At 48.7% G+C, this 15,199-nt stretch overlaps 8 protein-coding genes across 8 annotated transcripts; 4 read left to right on the forward strand and 4 right to left on the reverse strand.

Annotated features, from left to right (window-relative positions):
* Positions 1 to 381, reverse strand: COCSADRAFT_61618 (uncharacterized protein; the record flags this gene model as incomplete). Its single annotated transcript, XM_007696226.1, has 1 exon — positions 1 to 381. A coding segment is annotated over one exon (381 nt), but the record flags the coding sequence as incomplete, so codon positions are not given.
* A 143-nt stretch (positions 382 to 524) lies between these two features.
* Positions 525 to 1,451, forward strand: COCSADRAFT_214825 (uncharacterized protein). Its single transcript, XM_007696894.1, has one exon. The coding sequence runs from the start codon at positions 850 to 852 to the stop codon at positions 1,216 to 1,218; it is 369 nt and encodes a 122-aa protein (XP_007695084.1). The 5' UTR covers positions 525 to 849; the 3' UTR covers positions 1,219 to 1,451.
* A 175-nt stretch (positions 1,452 to 1,626) lies between these two features.
* Positions 1,627 to 2,027, reverse strand: COCSADRAFT_166833 (uncharacterized protein; the record flags this gene model as incomplete). Its single annotated transcript, XM_007696895.1, has 2 exons — positions 1,627 to 1,772; positions 1,871 to 2,027. The coding sequence occupies 2 exons, from the start codon at positions 2,025 to 2,027 to the stop codon at positions 1,627 to 1,629; spliced, it is 303 nt and encodes a 100-aa protein (XP_007695085.1).
* An 831-nt stretch (positions 2,028 to 2,858) lies between these two features.
* Positions 2,859 to 4,074, forward strand: COCSADRAFT_32540 (uncharacterized protein). Its single transcript, XM_007696132.1, has one exon. It carries the CDS (start codon positions 2,981 to 2,983, stop codon positions 3,809 to 3,811), a length of 831 nt encoding a protein of 276 aa, XP_007694322.1. The 5' UTR covers positions 2,859 to 2,980; the 3' UTR covers positions 3,812 to 4,074.
* Positions 4,075 to 5,508: 1,434 nt separating this feature from the next.
* COCSADRAFT_32542 (uncharacterized protein) lies at positions 5,509 to 7,615 on the forward strand. Its single transcript, XM_007696133.1, has 5 exons — positions 5,509 to 5,713; positions 5,773 to 5,987; positions 6,041 to 6,189; positions 6,244 to 6,391; positions 6,444 to 7,615. The coding sequence occupies exons 1-5, from the start codon at positions 5,696 to 5,698 to the stop codon at positions 7,336 to 7,338; spliced, it is 1,425 nt and encodes a 474-aa protein (XP_007694323.1). The 5' UTR covers positions 5,509 to 5,695; the 3' UTR covers positions 7,339 to 7,615.
* Positions 7,616 to 7,786: 171 nt separating this feature from the next.
* COCSADRAFT_195620 (uncharacterized protein) lies at positions 7,787 to 9,215 on the forward strand. Its single transcript, XM_007696896.1, has 2 exons — positions 7,787 to 8,851; positions 8,901 to 9,215. Exons 1-2 carry the CDS (start codon positions 7,805 to 7,807, stop codon positions 9,012 to 9,014), a joined length of 1,161 nt encoding a protein of 386 aa, XP_007695086.1. The 5' UTR covers positions 7,787 to 7,804; the 3' UTR covers positions 9,015 to 9,215.
* Positions 9,216 to 10,877: 1,662 nt separating this feature from the next.
* Positions 10,878 to 11,526, reverse strand: COCSADRAFT_195621 (uncharacterized protein; the record flags this gene model as incomplete). The annotated part of the gene is made up of 2 exons (XM_007696897.1): positions 11,098 to 11,526; positions 10,878 to 11,049 (listed from the first exon to the last, which is right to left on the reverse strand). Exons 1-2 carry the CDS (start codon positions 11,403 to 11,405, stop codon positions 10,878 to 10,880), a joined length of 480 nt encoding a protein of 159 aa, XP_007695087.1. The 5' UTR covers positions 11,406 to 11,526.
* A 1,172-nt stretch (positions 11,527 to 12,698) lies between these two features.
* COCSADRAFT_22055 (uncharacterized protein) lies at positions 12,699 to 14,830 on the reverse strand (the record flags this gene model as incomplete). The annotated part of the gene is made up of 6 exons (XM_007695896.1): positions 12,699 to 13,525; positions 13,578 to 13,606; positions 13,839 to 14,105; positions 14,135 to 14,268; positions 14,331 to 14,767; positions 14,812 to 14,830. 6 exons carry the CDS (start codon positions 14,828 to 14,830, stop codon positions 12,699 to 12,701), a joined length of 1,713 nt encoding a protein of 570 aa, XP_007694086.1.
* Positions 14,831 to 15,199: the final 369 nt, after the last annotated feature.

Genomic DNA, 15,199 nt, shown 5'->3' on the forward strand with positions numbered 1-15,199 from the left:
AGCTCGGCGCCGGCTACGATCGATTGGCGTGGTGCGCTTGAGTATAACGAGATGCGAGTTACGATGAACAAAGCGATCAACCCAGTGATATCCGAGCTGCTTCTGAGCTAGCTGCGACGCGATATTTCGAATGATACTCCGTGTGGGTGCTAGGCCTCGCTTAGTGAGTCTATCGATATAGTCGATAAGCTCAGCTTCATGTTGTGGGTGGACTGCCTGCTGGTTTTGTGCAGCTGCTTGTCTGGAGCGAGAAATACCTCGGTGGCGGCGGCTCAGCGTTCCTGGGTCAACACCATATTTTTTTGCAATTTGAGAATACACAAGTTTTTCATTAGGCTTCAAAGCGTTAATAGCAGCAAGCGCAGCGTCAATTGATTGCATTGTGGTCACGTTATGGGTGGTTGAAGTGGATGGAATAATTGGTGTTGGAGGACGTAATCCGGCGTTGGCCCGTCCGCGGCGTTGGCCCGTCCGGCACCTCTAGTTCTCTCATCATTCTTTCCAAGCTCCAAGACTTGTCGTCGCTACCTTTTGGTTGGTTCATACGCATCATCGCCTTTATCATTCTGCCGTTCATGATGCTCGCCTGTACGGCAATCTGTCCATATTTTCCACCTCGCAAGGCGACCATGTTCATTGGAGAGTCGTGAAGGGCGAAGAAGTACGTATTGCTCGTAGCAGCGCTATTTTCCATGGCGGTGGGTATGTGGACGCCCCTTTTCTACATGTGTACACTATCAAAAGACGAACGATTCCACTGCAAGCATCCTATCTCCTCGCCGGGGTCAACGGGTCGTCAACCTTTAGACACATCATTCCCCTACTGGTGACAGGCTGGGCCGGCTCAACATGTTTGCTTTTGTGGGCATTTCGATAGAGATTGTCGTATTTTGTTTCAACGAGCCGCACACGAACGCAGGTATCATTGTCTTTTCCGTCTTCTTTGGTTTCGTCTCGGGGTCAATCATCTCAGCTGGAACTGCGGCTATCTCGATCTGCACAAAGAATCCTCGAAACATTGGCACGTATATGGGCATGGGCGTTGGTGCCGCCGGGTTTGCCGTCTCTGTTGGTCCACCCGTTAACGGCGCACAGGTCGTCAAGTACGGAGGTTTTGAACAAGTCTCAATTTACAGTGGCACTGTTAGCCTAGTTGGCGGTGTCCTTATGTTGAGTAGGAAGCTCGTCACCAGTAGAGGAATTCTGGGTAGAGTGTAAACAGAAGTTGTAAATCGGGTTTTCTCAAAAAATCCATTGGAAGAGATGTGCTGGCCCATTCTGAGGGGGGAGGAGAGCCGGGACTGGGGAGAAGCAAGCAAGTAAAGAGGGACGAGAGGGATATAACACATTGAAGTTGTGTTGGAACAGATTGGTTATTGCGTCAATGGTCATCCAGACAAGAAAGGAAACTCGTAAACAGGCCGGATATCAACAATGAACCGTATCCCTACCGCCATTGTCCACCACAGGTCCATCATAGAACGCCTAACACCCAACCATTACTCAAGATTCCTGCATGCTTGCTGCTCCAGGCTGCGATACCTAGAAGCACATTTCGTCATCACATCCAGCTTTTGCTTTTCTGTTGCGCAGTGGATTCTAGGAAAAAGGGGGCCTTTGAGTGGTCTATGCGGGAATGGGCTCGTAGGTGTTGTGGGCCTGGCGGTTTGAGAAGAGGTAGTAGATGATCATGCCGACAACAGGAAAGAGGAACACGACGAGAGCCCAGATGACCTTGTTGGGCACGGGGCGGTTCGACTTGAAGATCTCAACTGTAGCACGGACGGGTCAGCACGATTTTGGCAGTCAGATGGGTCTATTCCCCGAGAAGGTAACGCAACGCGGCTCGAGACCAGTGAAGGATACTTACTCCATGCGATGATGTCAAGAACAAGAACAATGAATCCAACGATGCCTCCTCCGGTACCAGCTTGCCATGGCTCGGCTTTCTGCACTGTAAGAGGAGCTGCTTCGGCCAGCAGGAACATGGAGAGCTGGAGAAGCAGGGAAAGGACAATGTTGAACATGTTTGCGGTAGTGAAGTTGGTGTTGGATATGAGTGGGAGTAGTGCAGAGTGTAAAGGTGTATGAGCGTAGTATGCAAGTAAGAATGAAGCTGTAAAAACGAACTGCTGCCTGGGCTGTATTTGAAGGAAGCATGGAGAGGGGGGCTGGACTGTTTGATGTTTGGCACAGACCTACGTCACTGGAAATTCCGCCTTGCGTCACGCGACCCTCTCCCAATCCAGCCAAGCTGTCTGCATCTCCATACTACTATGGATTACCATGGTTGCGCTCGTCAGATGCAAAACTGCACGTCTACTGTCGACGTGTGCACGTATGTAGTATCTACATATGTGCTTTGCGCCATTTCGTCTGTCCGTGGTGCTGCAGCAAAAAAGAAACAATCCACAACGCGCTGGAAACGCGCCTCTGCACAGCCCAAACCTGGTTATGCCTGCAAAACACTGGTATCACCACCACCACAGCCGTCAGATCGGCGATCCTGTTCAGGAAAAGATCAGCGCCATGTTGAGATGTTTCCAAGAGTGAGAGGAGTAAATTCCTCGGGCGCTTCTTCGCAGCACCACATCCTCAATCTCCGTACAGCCTCTTGTACGTGTGCGCCATATATGCATCAAGGAACAGCCGCCAGCCCCCACTTCGACTAATTGAACAGATTCAATAACGCTCTCGAACCTGAGCGTGCGATGCGTAAACTGCAGAATAGCAATGCGCAGAACGCCACGCAAATGGTGCCATGGCCACGGTACTCGACCAGAACCACACCGCATCAGCCGTTCCGAGGAAGCAATAAGTAGTGCCATTTCTCCTTGCAACCAAGACATACAACATGAAGCAACGCTGGCCTTTCTTCCCCTTCCTCCTTCCTTTCGTTATCATCCTCTCTTTTGATGTTCTTGTCGCATTCCGTTGCTCTTCTTCACCAAGATCCTGCCGACTAAGCTACGGATTCATTATGGTTTACTATATGATGCCAGTAGGCATATTTCCCTTGCTAAGATGCGTGCCTCTGTATATTCCTGCTTCTTCAAAGTGTGACCAAGAAGCACCTTCGCGAACAAGTTCCAGTCGTGAAATAACCCCAAGATGGAAGACCGACCCTGACCATATCCCACCCTCAAGTCAGAGTGGAAATTCGATTTGCAAACACAATATGCAGACGTCACTACGCCGATTTTTGGGAGCTATGAACCCATCAAAAGCAACCAAGCAATATTCAGCATCGTCATGGCATCGTACTGCCCGGCCTCTCATCGAGCCTTCCTCTAGAGATCCGAGGAATGCAGGCAGCGCAAAACACACCAAGGCAGGCGCCATGGTCTACGATGCTCATGGGTTCGACCCAATTGTTCTGCCTCTCCACCATCGCTCACATTCAGAGTCTCTTCAGCATCAGTTCCTCCAGGTCACATGCCGCTCCGATGACAAGAAAAGTGATGGCTTTCCTCCACGATACGCGGCGCTCGACCCCAATCCTTTCTCTGACACCGCAAAAAACAGCCACGATTTACCAAACACACCTACACCCGTCACCAAGCACAAAAAGAGTCTGAAATCCACAGCCAAGAAAATGAAGATGAATGTGCTCAGAACAATCCAAGACATACCTTCGGCGGCTAAGGTGGCTCATGCTCGAATGAACTCGAAAACCAATAAAAGGAACAGAAATATGAGTGGGGAGAGCTTTGGGTTGTATGGAAAACTCGCCGATCGAGATGATGAGTCGGCGTGGAAACTCACCCTAGGAGTCAAGAAAAAGCTGCAGGACGTAGCGAGCATTAGCTGATGGATAGGTAGAGAAGCATTATTTTGTTCTGGATTTACATTGTGTTAATTGCAGGGAGAATCGCGTAGTCTTTTCAGAGCGTGAAGTCCGACTTCAATACACCAAGACAGGGTTTGGTGAAAGAAAAATAGATAATCGATGGAAAAGCTCGATCTCGGTCTCTCGTATACTGAATACAGCATCAAAACAATCCCACTTTCATTAGGAGGCGTTTTCTTACCATCCTGGTCACCCCTTTCAGTCATTCAATCGTTGCTTTGACCTCAACAGCGGGTACGTTCTGCTATTGAAAGTAGTCGAACCTGCCCCGCGCGCTGAGGGTCGTGGGCAGCAAATGCTACTTTACAATATAGGGTCATTTAACAACTACTTTCTGGTGGAGAATGTTGGTCGTCTCAAATATAAGCTAATCTACCGAGCCATTGGTTTACCCTGTGACGCAAGCCCAAATAGTCTATGTTACCCTATGGCAGCACGCTCATTGTGACTTTGCTCAAGTATCCTAACTACTTCGAGATGCCGCATGCGTCGGCATGGCTCATAGTACTAAGTTATTCTGCGGCAGCAAATCGCACAATGTGCGCATGTAGAAGAGGCACAACTTCGCGCGAAATTCAGGAGCATGCAAAGGCAGATGACACGGGCTTCGCAAAAATGGATCTGGTTATCCTATTAATGCTGCTGACGATAATCTTTAGTGCTATATACTACGAACGAGCTGGGACAACCTCTTAGAGCCAGAGCTCTTGGATACAAATACAGGGTGTACATGGGAATACAAGGGTCATCTTGGACTCTTCGCACGTAGGATCAGCATAAGATGAATTACTGGCACGGAGCAATATGCGGAGCGACTTTCATCGCATTGGATATGGCGGCACTCGGAAATCAAGACGTCTTCTGCAAAGCTCCCGTCACCACCTGCTTGTTTACAGCATATTCCAGTACGGCGGTTGCTTAATATGTCTCGAAATCTCGCGGTGCAGCTCATCATCGAATATACTGGCGGCAGACACTCAATTTCTTGCCACATAACCCTGGCCTTCCATGCTTCAAGGCTTGTCGGCTAATAGCGATATTGCGGCAAGTTGCATGTTAACAGTATCATCAGAGACAAGGCCCCTAAGGAGCATGCATCAGCGCCATGGCATGGGGCATGGACCTGGCGTTCGGATACACGGACCATTAAGAACGAATCAACCACCATGACCGACCACACCCAAAACCTTATGGGAGACCTGACTATGGATATTGGATGCACCAGTGACGCCTATCTTCTCACTCAGACATGTTACTCATCGCCATCAGGTAAAATTCCAGAATTCATGTCAGGCCACGGACGACCACCCAATCGCCCGTGATACCGAACGCCTTATCGTCTGGGGATGCCGCTATACCGCTTCCATCCCCTGCCTTATCGTCCACCAAGGTCCCTGCATCCACTGCTTTCTACACGCCCCGTTTTAGGTTGACACTCGCTTCTGGGGCTTGGGAACTTGGGATACGTCCCTCGGCGCGCTTGACTTCTTTGCCCTCAATCTCGGCTTGATCCCACAGGCCTAATCCAGCGGCGCAGGCCTTGCGCTCCACCTACTGCGCTTCGCTCCTTCGACATTGGACTCATAATGCCTTCCTTATCTTTGCCAAGACCGTATTTTACTCGACGCTTGAGGCACAGCAGCCTCGGGTATGGGTGTGGAAAGAGGACATGGACCAGGATTAACAGCGTATCAATCGCTGTCCTTTGTGGAGTGCGGCAAGCCATTGAGTGATATGCCCCGAAGTATATGTACGATCCTGAGTGCTCTTTTGCGCGCTGGATCATCCCTTCCATAATTTATCTTGAGGCTCGACTTTTACGGCAAAACTCGAGGTCTCTACACCATGGAACCAGCATCAGCCGTAAGTGAGACCAGTAACAGCTTGTCCAGTCGTGGGCGGGACGACTGACAGATGGACAGCCAGAGTTTGACCCAGCGAAGCCCAATGGCGGCAACCCAGACCAAGAAAATGTCAACCTCCAGTATACTGGACTGGAGTTCCATTACATCTATTTGATGATAATGGCCTTCCTAGTCTTCCTGATCATACCAGGAATCGGGTTTCTATACTCTGGTCTTGCACGCCGCAAGTCCGCCTTATCATTGCTCTTTCAGTCGTTTGCTGTGATGGGCGTGTAAGTTCAACGACAGTCCATTCAGTGTAGCCAGGCTTGCTGACAGCGTAAAGCGTGACTTTCCAGTGGATGTTCTGGGGCTACTCATTGGCCTACTCACGTACTGCTGGCCCTTTTATTGGGAACATGGCCAATTTCGGTCTGAAAGATGTGATGTCTGCACCATCACCTGGATCACCACTCTTGCCAGAGATTGTTTTCTGTAAGCGATATGTGTCCAATCAGCCAATAAATGATATACTAACTGACTACGTAGGCTTGTACCAACTATTATTCTGCGCGTGTACTGTGCAGCTCGTTATCGGTGGATCTTTTGAGCGTGGACGTATTCTACCATCCATGGTCTTTGCCTTTTGCTGGGCGACCATTGTTTACTGCCCTATTGCTTGCTGGACCTGGAACGCGTACGTTGAATCTAGCAACAGATGAGGTATATCGAAGCTAACAATTCAATAGAAACGGTTGGTTGTTTAATCTCCCTTCCCTCGACTTCGCCGGAGGTGGCCCTGTCCACATCGCATCTGGATGGTCTGCACTCGCTTATGCCTTCGTCCTCGGCAAGCGTCTCCACAAGGGTGACAAGATCCATGGAAAAGCACATAACCCCACACTAGTCTTCATAGGTACCGTCTTTATTTGGTTTGGATGGTTTGGCTTCAATGGAGGCAGTGCGCTCAATGCCACCGTCCGCTCCATGGTAGCTGCCTTCAACACGAACACTGCTGCCTCTTTCGGTGTGCTTGGCTGGGCCATGGTGGAGTACGTCCGTACCAAGGGACACTTTTCCGTTGTTGGTGCTTGTTCAGGTGCCATCGCTGGACTCGTAGGAATTACGCCAGCTGCAGGATACGTCTCTCTCTGGATCGCCGCACTCATCGGCTTCCTTACCGGTGCCATCTGCTCTCTTTGCCAAAATGTCGACAAGTGGATCAAGATCGATGAGGGCATGGACGTCTTCAAACTGCACGGAATCGGCGGTATGGTCGGATCTTTCCTCACCGGTATTTTTGCACAATCATGGGTCTACGATCTTGACGGTATGGGCCCTTACGATGCTCTCGGTGCCATGGATGGTGTCGGTGTCCAGGTCGGGCGTCAGCTCGCTGAGATTGTTGCGATCGCATCTTACTCGTTCGTTGTCTCTTGTATCCTTTTGTACATTCTCAAGTTCATCCCGGGTATGCACCTTCGTGTTACCTCTGAGGCGGAGATGATGGGCCTGGACCTTGACCAATTCGGAGACGAGCAGATTGGTGACTGGAGCTTGATGGAGCAGAACCACTACGAGGCAAGTGCTAGCAGCTCGAGCAGTCACAACGCACAAGCAACTGCTGTTGGCAAACAGGCTTAGGTGACGTAGATGCATTAGATCGGGTTGCTGTAAAGAGTAATGTGGAATTCGGGTTGCTATCGGAAATAGCTTGGATCCTCGATTCGTCGCTGTAATGCTTTATAATACACTAAAATCATGTTCAGCAGTAATATAGATCGATCCCGTTCACATTCAGTGAGCCAGTGCAAACACATTCTGAGCATTCTAATTTCGTGGCGCACATTTTGTATCTATAGTAAAATCGCCCTAGATCAGTAAAAAGATAGTAAACTCACAAGAGAATACAATAAACCCAGAATATAATGCAGCACGACATGGACGATGACTAGTCTAGTAGACAGGACGATGGCGGAGGAGTAGAACGCCTGTCTGTGGATGGTGATGACATCGCACGGACCTTGCGCTAGTTGGGCCGACGCCGTTGGAAAGTTCGCACCAGCACACCAATATCTCCACCACGCGCTGCATCTGGATCACTCGTCTCATGTCGGCGTTTAAATCTGCTAGGCCACTATTGCGGCTGACATGTCACGTATCTCGACCGCCGACGCTACCAAAATATCGTCACCTTCCTAATCAGCTGCGTAGCTTTTCCGAGACGTATGCACAACGTGTACCACAAAGAAGAGCGCCAAGGCCTTCCAATGAACAAATACAAGTACCGCAAAACACACCGGAAATTCCAGAGAATCTTGTAAAGGAATACCCCAAAGTTCGCACCGATGGAGGCAATCATTCTCCAGCACCAGAGTTAGATCAAGACGCGATCCTAGAGCAACTCAAGCACATCAAGGTTCGATACTTACGGCCGGCAATATGGGCCATACTTGTATCGAGTGGAATCTTTGTTGGCCTTTCCTATTTGGAAGCTAAGAGAGAGCTTAAAGATCAGTCTACATCTGCTGGAGGATGGCTTCCAAAGCCGCAATGGGCCCTACCTCGGCGCACTGCACCAACCCCAACTGAAGTTGCTACTGGAGCGTGGAACAGCTTGGATCCTATCTCAAGAATCACATATGGAATCATTGGAGCCAACAGCGGGATTTATCTGAGCAGCTTTATCATGCCACAGACATGGGATACGCTCTGGCATCTCCCTATCCGCAATGTTAATTACACCCAGTTTACGTCCATGTTTGTACATTCTGGAGCGTTGCATTTCTTCGTAAACATGTACTTCTTGAACAACTTCATGAAACCAGTTGGGTATTCACGCCTATTCGAGGGCAGCCCATACCATACCTTGTCTTTCTTCTTATCAGCTGGTGTGCTGTCTGGTTTCGCGCAGCATTGGTCGACTTTGATACCCATTCAGAAACGACCCATCCCCGAGATTTTCATCCGCTGCGGAGGAGCATCGGGTGCGCTCTTTGGTATCCTCGGTGTCTTCTGCATGCAGTACCCACACGCTGGACTGGGAATCTTGTTTGTACCTGTGCATTTTGAGGCTCAACATGTGCTGCCTGCCATCATGCTTTTTGATTTTATCGGTATGATTCGCGGATACAGCTTTGTCAATTTTGGACATGCAGTAAGTTCTTAGCCTAGTCTCTCATGAACAAAGCCACTAACATCACTAGGCTCATTTTGCAGGCGGGCTTCTGGGCGTGGCGTATTCTCAGCTCGATGGGAAAACAAACATCTGGAAGCCACTTGTGCGATATTGGAAGCGTCAATTACAACAACAATCCTGAGTTCGTATTGTCTTAAACACTGTGTTTGTATTATCAGATACTTTGCACATCACCCTCCTGTTTTGCAACCCACCGATATACCAATGTACATTAGAAAATCACACATTTTGCTTATCTCAATACAAAATGTGCAGGTCAACAAAGAACAAAACTTGACATAAACTACGGTCAAATGCAAGACTAGGTTTGCCGATATTGCAGACTCAAGACAAAGGCGCTTCAAGGCACAAACTACCCCATAGTCAGACCTAAGAGATCTCCAAGGTTGATAAAGAGATGTATCTCACTTCATTATATGGCAACTCACGAACAATTGCGCCATGCCTACCAGACCCATCTGGAGCAGCATCATCATCGCAGTTGGTACTTGTCCCAATGATCTTACGTATATCAAACTCAATCATTGCGTGCGTGAACGCTGTCTAAAACTTGATGCTTTGGCGCCCGGCGTTGTCCTACCGAACGTGGAGCTTCAGCCTTTCTGCAATGTACTCGCTTACCTGGATAGCGATGAATCTCTTTCGCTCTTTAGAAGCCACGCCACCGATCCCAACTTTCTTCTTATCTTCGCGTAAGCATGGGCACTCGTAGCTCGTCTCAGACTCCCAACCCTTCAAAACATGCTAATCTCGGCTATGAGCGCTTTCTACACCATAATCATCGAAGGGAAATGGAGTTGTCAGCGAGGCACTTGCGCAGATATCCATCTTCTTCAAGCCTTCCAGCACCTCCGCTCGCAGTTCGGACCAGAAACTCACGCTGAACAGTTTCTCGTGTGCTTAGTGGTAGAACTGCGCCATCAATTGGCGAGCTCAAGAAACAACTAAGTAGCCAAGACTTCGACTCTGATATCCGGGAGAAGATATTGAAAGAAGCCCGGTCATTTGAGCGAGATCCGATCATACACCGTCCTTAACTTTTCCGCATTAGCGCATTGAACCCGCCAAGGTACCCTCCACTCGATGTACAACGATTACCACAAGATGAGAGCTTAAATGCCGATGTGAGAAGGTCATCTTCCAGCACATCGTCTTTTGCCACTGGTGGTCAATTCGATGATGACGAACGAAACTACCCCAACTCATTGGAACATGGAATACATATTCTTAGAGAGTCTAGATCCCCAAGTGCGACTTCAGTCTTCAAATAGTTCATCACAGAGGCAAGCTAACAACAAGTCAGATTCAACGGTGCACATGACAATCTGCGACCACGATGTACTAGACCGATACTGTACACTTCATACGCAAGGTCCCGGCGATACGAGCAGCTCCGCCATGAGCAAAAGTCGCAAACTCAATCTGGGCTATCCGAATTCGAAGCGTTACCTTCCACCGTCACATATACATCCATTACTACCTCTATCCAACGCCGTGTCTCCTTCCGCCTGCAACATCAACACACCGTGTGTGATCCAGATCCTGCAGCAGAATAACGAGCCTTGAAAAGACAGAAACGATCGTTTTCTTGGGAGCAATGATGACAAGAAAGGAGCAAGCCCAAGTGCTCCTGGCGTACGAGAGAAAGGTAGCCATGTAGCACGAGTGAGCGCGAACAATTCGTGACGTGACCAGCGGGTTACCCGAGAGAAAAAGGGAAAGCGGTATCAATAGTTTTCGCTCCTGACATGTGGGATTACATATCAATAGTGCACGTTAGATTCCACGGCAAAGAAATTTCAGCATCATTATCTTGTATACACAACACGTTGTCTGATCCGTGACCCCTTCCTCCCCTCATCGTATGATTGTACGTATCCAAAAGAAACAACAGCAATAATAATAAAAACAAAAATAAAACAACGAAAGACCCAGCACAACTCGCCTCCCACTTCCCCATCCATGCCCAACAAATCCCTTTCTCTCAAAAAGTAAACTTCCTGACCATCCCCCTAAACCCATTCTTCACACTAACCCCCATCTTCACAACCGTCCTCTTAACCCCACCCATCACGCTCCCACTCGCACTCGCGCTCCCACTCCTACTCTGGCCACCCTTCCACTTCTCCTCCGTATCCCGGCGTATAATCTCCATACTATCGACCGTACATAGAGCCAGGGTGACGAGATCGACATCTATGCGCTCAGCGCTGTTGTCTTCGTCGTCTCCATAGTAATCAGCATCGGTGGAGGTGGGAAGAGGTTGATTGTCGAAACGGGTGTGGGTAAGATCTGACATTTCGATGTTGATGTATGTGGAGTTGAAGGTTTTGTATTGTGGGTCTCGGGATCGACGGATGAGTTTTGCGGGGATGAGAGAGTTGCTTGGAGAAGAGGTTGGTGGAGGTGATGATGATGTAGTGGCGCCGTTGAACATTCTGGTCAAGGGGTATGTGAAGGGGTATGCGTAGGATTGGGTGCGCGAGAGGGCTGCTGTGGTGATGCTGGACATGCTGCGGTTTGATAGGGGAGTGTTTATTTTGGAGGCGTTTTGTGGATTTGCTTGGTGTTGTAGAGGCTTTGAGGTGAGCACAAGTGTGGTACTTTGTTCTGTGCGTCGATGTTTGCGGTGGAGAACTGGATGGGAAGCTCAGAGTATGGAGACTTCTCTTAAATATAGTTCAGTTCAGTAGGTCATAAAATGTAAATATTGCACAGTGTACTCAACTATGGATATGGATGTGTGCGTACCATAGTTGATGCTTGCGGGACATGAACATCACGAATGTAGTTGGCCCTTTATATGCTCATGTCTTTCTGTCTCCTGTAAACCAACTGAATTTCATTCCATCTGACATTTACGCATCGTTTGTCAACATGTGTGGTTGGCGTCTATGCATGGTTGTGACGTACGGCGAATAGCTCGAGGTCTGTGCCAAATCAATTCCCTCACTCCCAAACTCCCAAACTCACAAACTCCCAAACATCCTGCAGTATTTCGAACACCCATCGAAAAGACCTGCGTTACGCTCTATGGGGAACACTGACGCCTGAGAGATTTCTAAAACGTCCCAGCAGCCTTCCAGGTACTAGCCGTCCTAACTCGCCCTCTGTCATACTGAAGAGCTGATCAACCGTTTCAGCAAACTTCTTTACTAGATGTCCCAGATCCTGATGGCGAGGACTCTGAACAGAGGCGCTATCTGAGATATCCATACGGTCAGACATGCGCAACACGTTGTATGCTGTGAGTTGCATCTGCTTCTCGCAATGCGTACAGTACCAGCGCGATACACTCTCCACGCCAAGCTTCTTGACGCACGACTTGTGAAAGTTCTTAATGGCGCAATGTTGATATGAGCACGTTATCAGGTTCTTGCATAGAGAAGGAGGAGGGTTCTTCGGCATCGCGATACTGCAATAGCAAATGCGGAGCTGTCCAGGCTGCCCAGAGGCTTCGCGCTGAATCTATAGTAGTGTATCATGTATAAGCTGTTAGTTCTTGAGCTTGTTGCTACATTTGAGGTGATAGTATAGAGACTCTTGTTTCATAAGAGGCTCAGACCTAAAACCATAATGGAAATTTGCAATCTCCTGGGCTAGACGTCCTGGTTCAACATCCAGATCGGGAAACCGAGCCGGATTCGATGGGTCTCCCGTGAGGTAGTTGATAAAATCAGTATCAACGAGCATCAGAGAGCCCTGAACTCTAGAATCATTTTCGTATATTGATAAAAGCTTCTCACTACGGAGACGGTTGTAAGGCCTAATAGTACATGGCTTGGACTTGTGTCAGTACTTGATGCTAGGAGGCAGCTAGACTGTACATACGAGGCGGGTGAAATGGACAGTCCAAGATACGGTTCTTCTCAAACATGCACCAAGATTCGTATGAGCAAACACCCCACGATGGTAGCAAAGGGTTTGTTAGCTGATCTGCAGTGAAGTTGAGTACAAAATTTCTCCAATGCGATTGCTTTCCATGTGTTGTGACTGGCATAGGCCCAGGGAGAAGGACATTCGATACATCCTGAAGCGAAGTTGTGGTAGATCCAGTATTCTTTGATGTCTGATCCATATCATAGCCAACACTGACTATATCCTGACTCAGCAATGCTAATGGAATTTCTTCCGTATCTGAGCTCTGACTGCCAGCTTCCAACACCGTTGAAATGTCACAGAGTGACGTATCGGCAGCTTCGGTAACTTGGTTATTCGCTCTTTTGCTGGCGATGGAAGCTCCACTGTTTTTAATCATGTCAATTTTCCTAGCCTTGCGCTTCGCCTCGCGTAACTTCTTGGATTTCTTCTTTTGTGAGACTATAACATGCTCGGCGGCAGCTTTCTCCTCTAGTTCTGTAGCGAAAGTCTCTGGTTCCTTAGATAATTGGGTTAAAGAATACTTGACAGCCGGGGCGTTGGAGGAAGGTTCGTCAAAAGAGTCGCGATTCGCAGAAGACTGGTCCAAGGGTGATGTTTCTGTATGTAATGAGGTACGAGCGAGCTGAGACTGCTGGCTTGAGAAATCATCCCAGACGAGCGACCTAAGAGCGGTTGCTTTCGACCTTGTACCATTTGTAGTAGTGATCCAGCCATCTGTGGATGATGGCATGATTGTTTTCTTTATACGAGCTAACATGGGTTTTGTAGCTTGCTGTACTGTCTTGGTATTGGTCACTCTCACTGAAACAAGCGCTCGACCAGGAGTAGGATCTGGCAGCAGAGGTAACAATGACGCTTAGTAAGGCTCAATGGTCGCCTCGCGAAGCCCGTCATCACAATCTACACGCTGATATATGGTCTCCAGATGCCTTCAGTCAGGGCCGTTCCCTGCCTAGCTTTTTCTCGGCTGCTGGTTCTCTCGCTGATCGCTGGCGTGATGTTAGCTTTCTACCCCGTACAACAGTTGAAATTGACTTTGAGGAATGGCCAATGGACAACATACCTTGATGATGCATTGTTTTCTGTGGCTGGAATTGTCTTTTTACTGGGATTGAATGCGCTCGTCGCTGATTTCTCACCCGTTTTCCAGCTTTTGGTGGAATATCTGTCCGCTACAATCTCATACGAGGCTCTGTTGACGTATCGTAGATAGCCTGCTCGTCGCATGCGCACTTCTGCAATATCTCTCTTGACTTGCGCAATGTTTTCAGTTATAGCCAATTTTAAGGCATTGACAAGCGTGAGGAAGTTTTCGAGCTCTTTTGTAGACCTCTTGTGTTGGTGTTATGTTCGAGTAACCTGGCGATGTGAAAGACGTTCAGAATACGGTCCATCTCAGCGTCAAATTCCGCTTCTTGCATCTTGCTAGAATTGTCTGTGAGACTTTCAAGCCGGTCGCGGTTTCCTCGTGCATTGTATACCTGGGTATGATACTATGGTATTGTTAGCGAAAGGACTATGGACTGGTCACAGGAGCCAGTGTCAGGTTACTTACGCGAAGCTGCTTCTCAATCCCATCAACCTCTTCAGGGTTGGGCCGCCCTTCAGTTTCATTGCTGGTCATTCCATCGGCAGAGTGGATGACGGAATCAATGTATTGAATCTCTTCCTGAGTGATCACTCTTGATCTATCGGCTGCTCTCACCAAACGCTTTGCGTCCTTCTTCTCCCGCTTTGACGACAGCATGCCTGCGATCATGGCTATGCGGTCATTCTTGGTACCATAGTCACACGAGTTGTTGGTATCTCTCGGTGTTTCTTCAGCCGCAATCTTGGGTGCGGACGGAATTATAGTCCAGTCGACCCTGCCGTAGCTCTTGTAGATAGCGTGCAGCTGCTCAGCAATGTCTTGGTGTCTCTTGTAATGGGCCTCGTCAATGGCTAGACAATGTTTGCAGGTATGGCCGCGCAGGTGCATGAACATGGCCTGCACTATGTCAATATTTCATTAGTTACGAGAGAAGTTGATAACAAACCTGATGGAACCGCACGCATGGCTCACTATGCTTCCCAAAGCAAAAAGTCTTTGCACCTGGGTGCTTCAAAGGACGCGCGCAAACTCCGCAATGGTGTCTACGCTGGTTAGCAAGGCGCTTGATTTTGGGCGCCATAATCGCAACAGGATAGTATAACAACAAGGGAAACATAGACGGAACGGGGTGTGGCATACTTAACCGCTTTCGAATCTTCCCATTTGAACAGCAGGCCATTGCCCATGTTGTCTGCTTGAATATGTTCTCTTGATTGGTCTGCTACTGAATCGAGCAGGGGTTGAGTAAGGAAGCAGAAGTCTAGGAGGTTTCGGTAGCAGAAATGCAAAATAGTTGTGGGGCTAAAACAAGGCGTTTGCTTGCCGCAAAAGAT

This window comes from Bipolaris sorokiniana (assembly GCF_000338995.1).
Source record: "Bipolaris sorokiniana ND90Pr unplaced genomic scaffold COCSAscaffold_1, whole genome shotgun sequence".
NCBI classification, from domain to species: Eukaryota; Fungi; Ascomycota; class Dothideomycetes; order Pleosporales; family Pleosporaceae; genus Bipolaris; species Bipolaris sorokiniana.

Coding starts and splice junctions, on each gene's coding strand:
- COCSADRAFT_32542 (XM_007696133.1), top strand. Junction 5,988..6,040: donor TCGTTTGCTGTGATGGGCGT/GTAAGTTCAACG, acceptor GACAGCGTAAAG/CGTGACTTTCCAGTGGATGT. Junction 6,392..6,443: donor GCTTGCTGGACCTGGAACGC/GTACGTTGAATC, acceptor ACAATTCAATAG/AAACGGTTGGTTGTTTAATC.
- COCSADRAFT_214825 (XM_007696894.1), top strand. CDS start 850: ATGTTTGCTTTTGTGGGCATTTCGATAGAGATTGTCGTATTTTGTTTC.
- COCSADRAFT_195620 (XM_007696896.1), top strand. CDS start 7,805: ATGTCGGCGTTTAAATCTGCTAGGCCACTATTGCGGCTGACATGTCAC. Junction 8,852..8,900: donor TTGTCAATTTTGGACATGCA/GTAAGTTCTTAG, acceptor TAACATCACTAG/GCTCATTTTGCAGGCGGGCT.
- COCSADRAFT_32540 (XM_007696132.1), top strand. CDS start 2,981: ATGGTTTACTATATGATGCCAGTAGGCATATTTCCCTTGCTAAGATGC.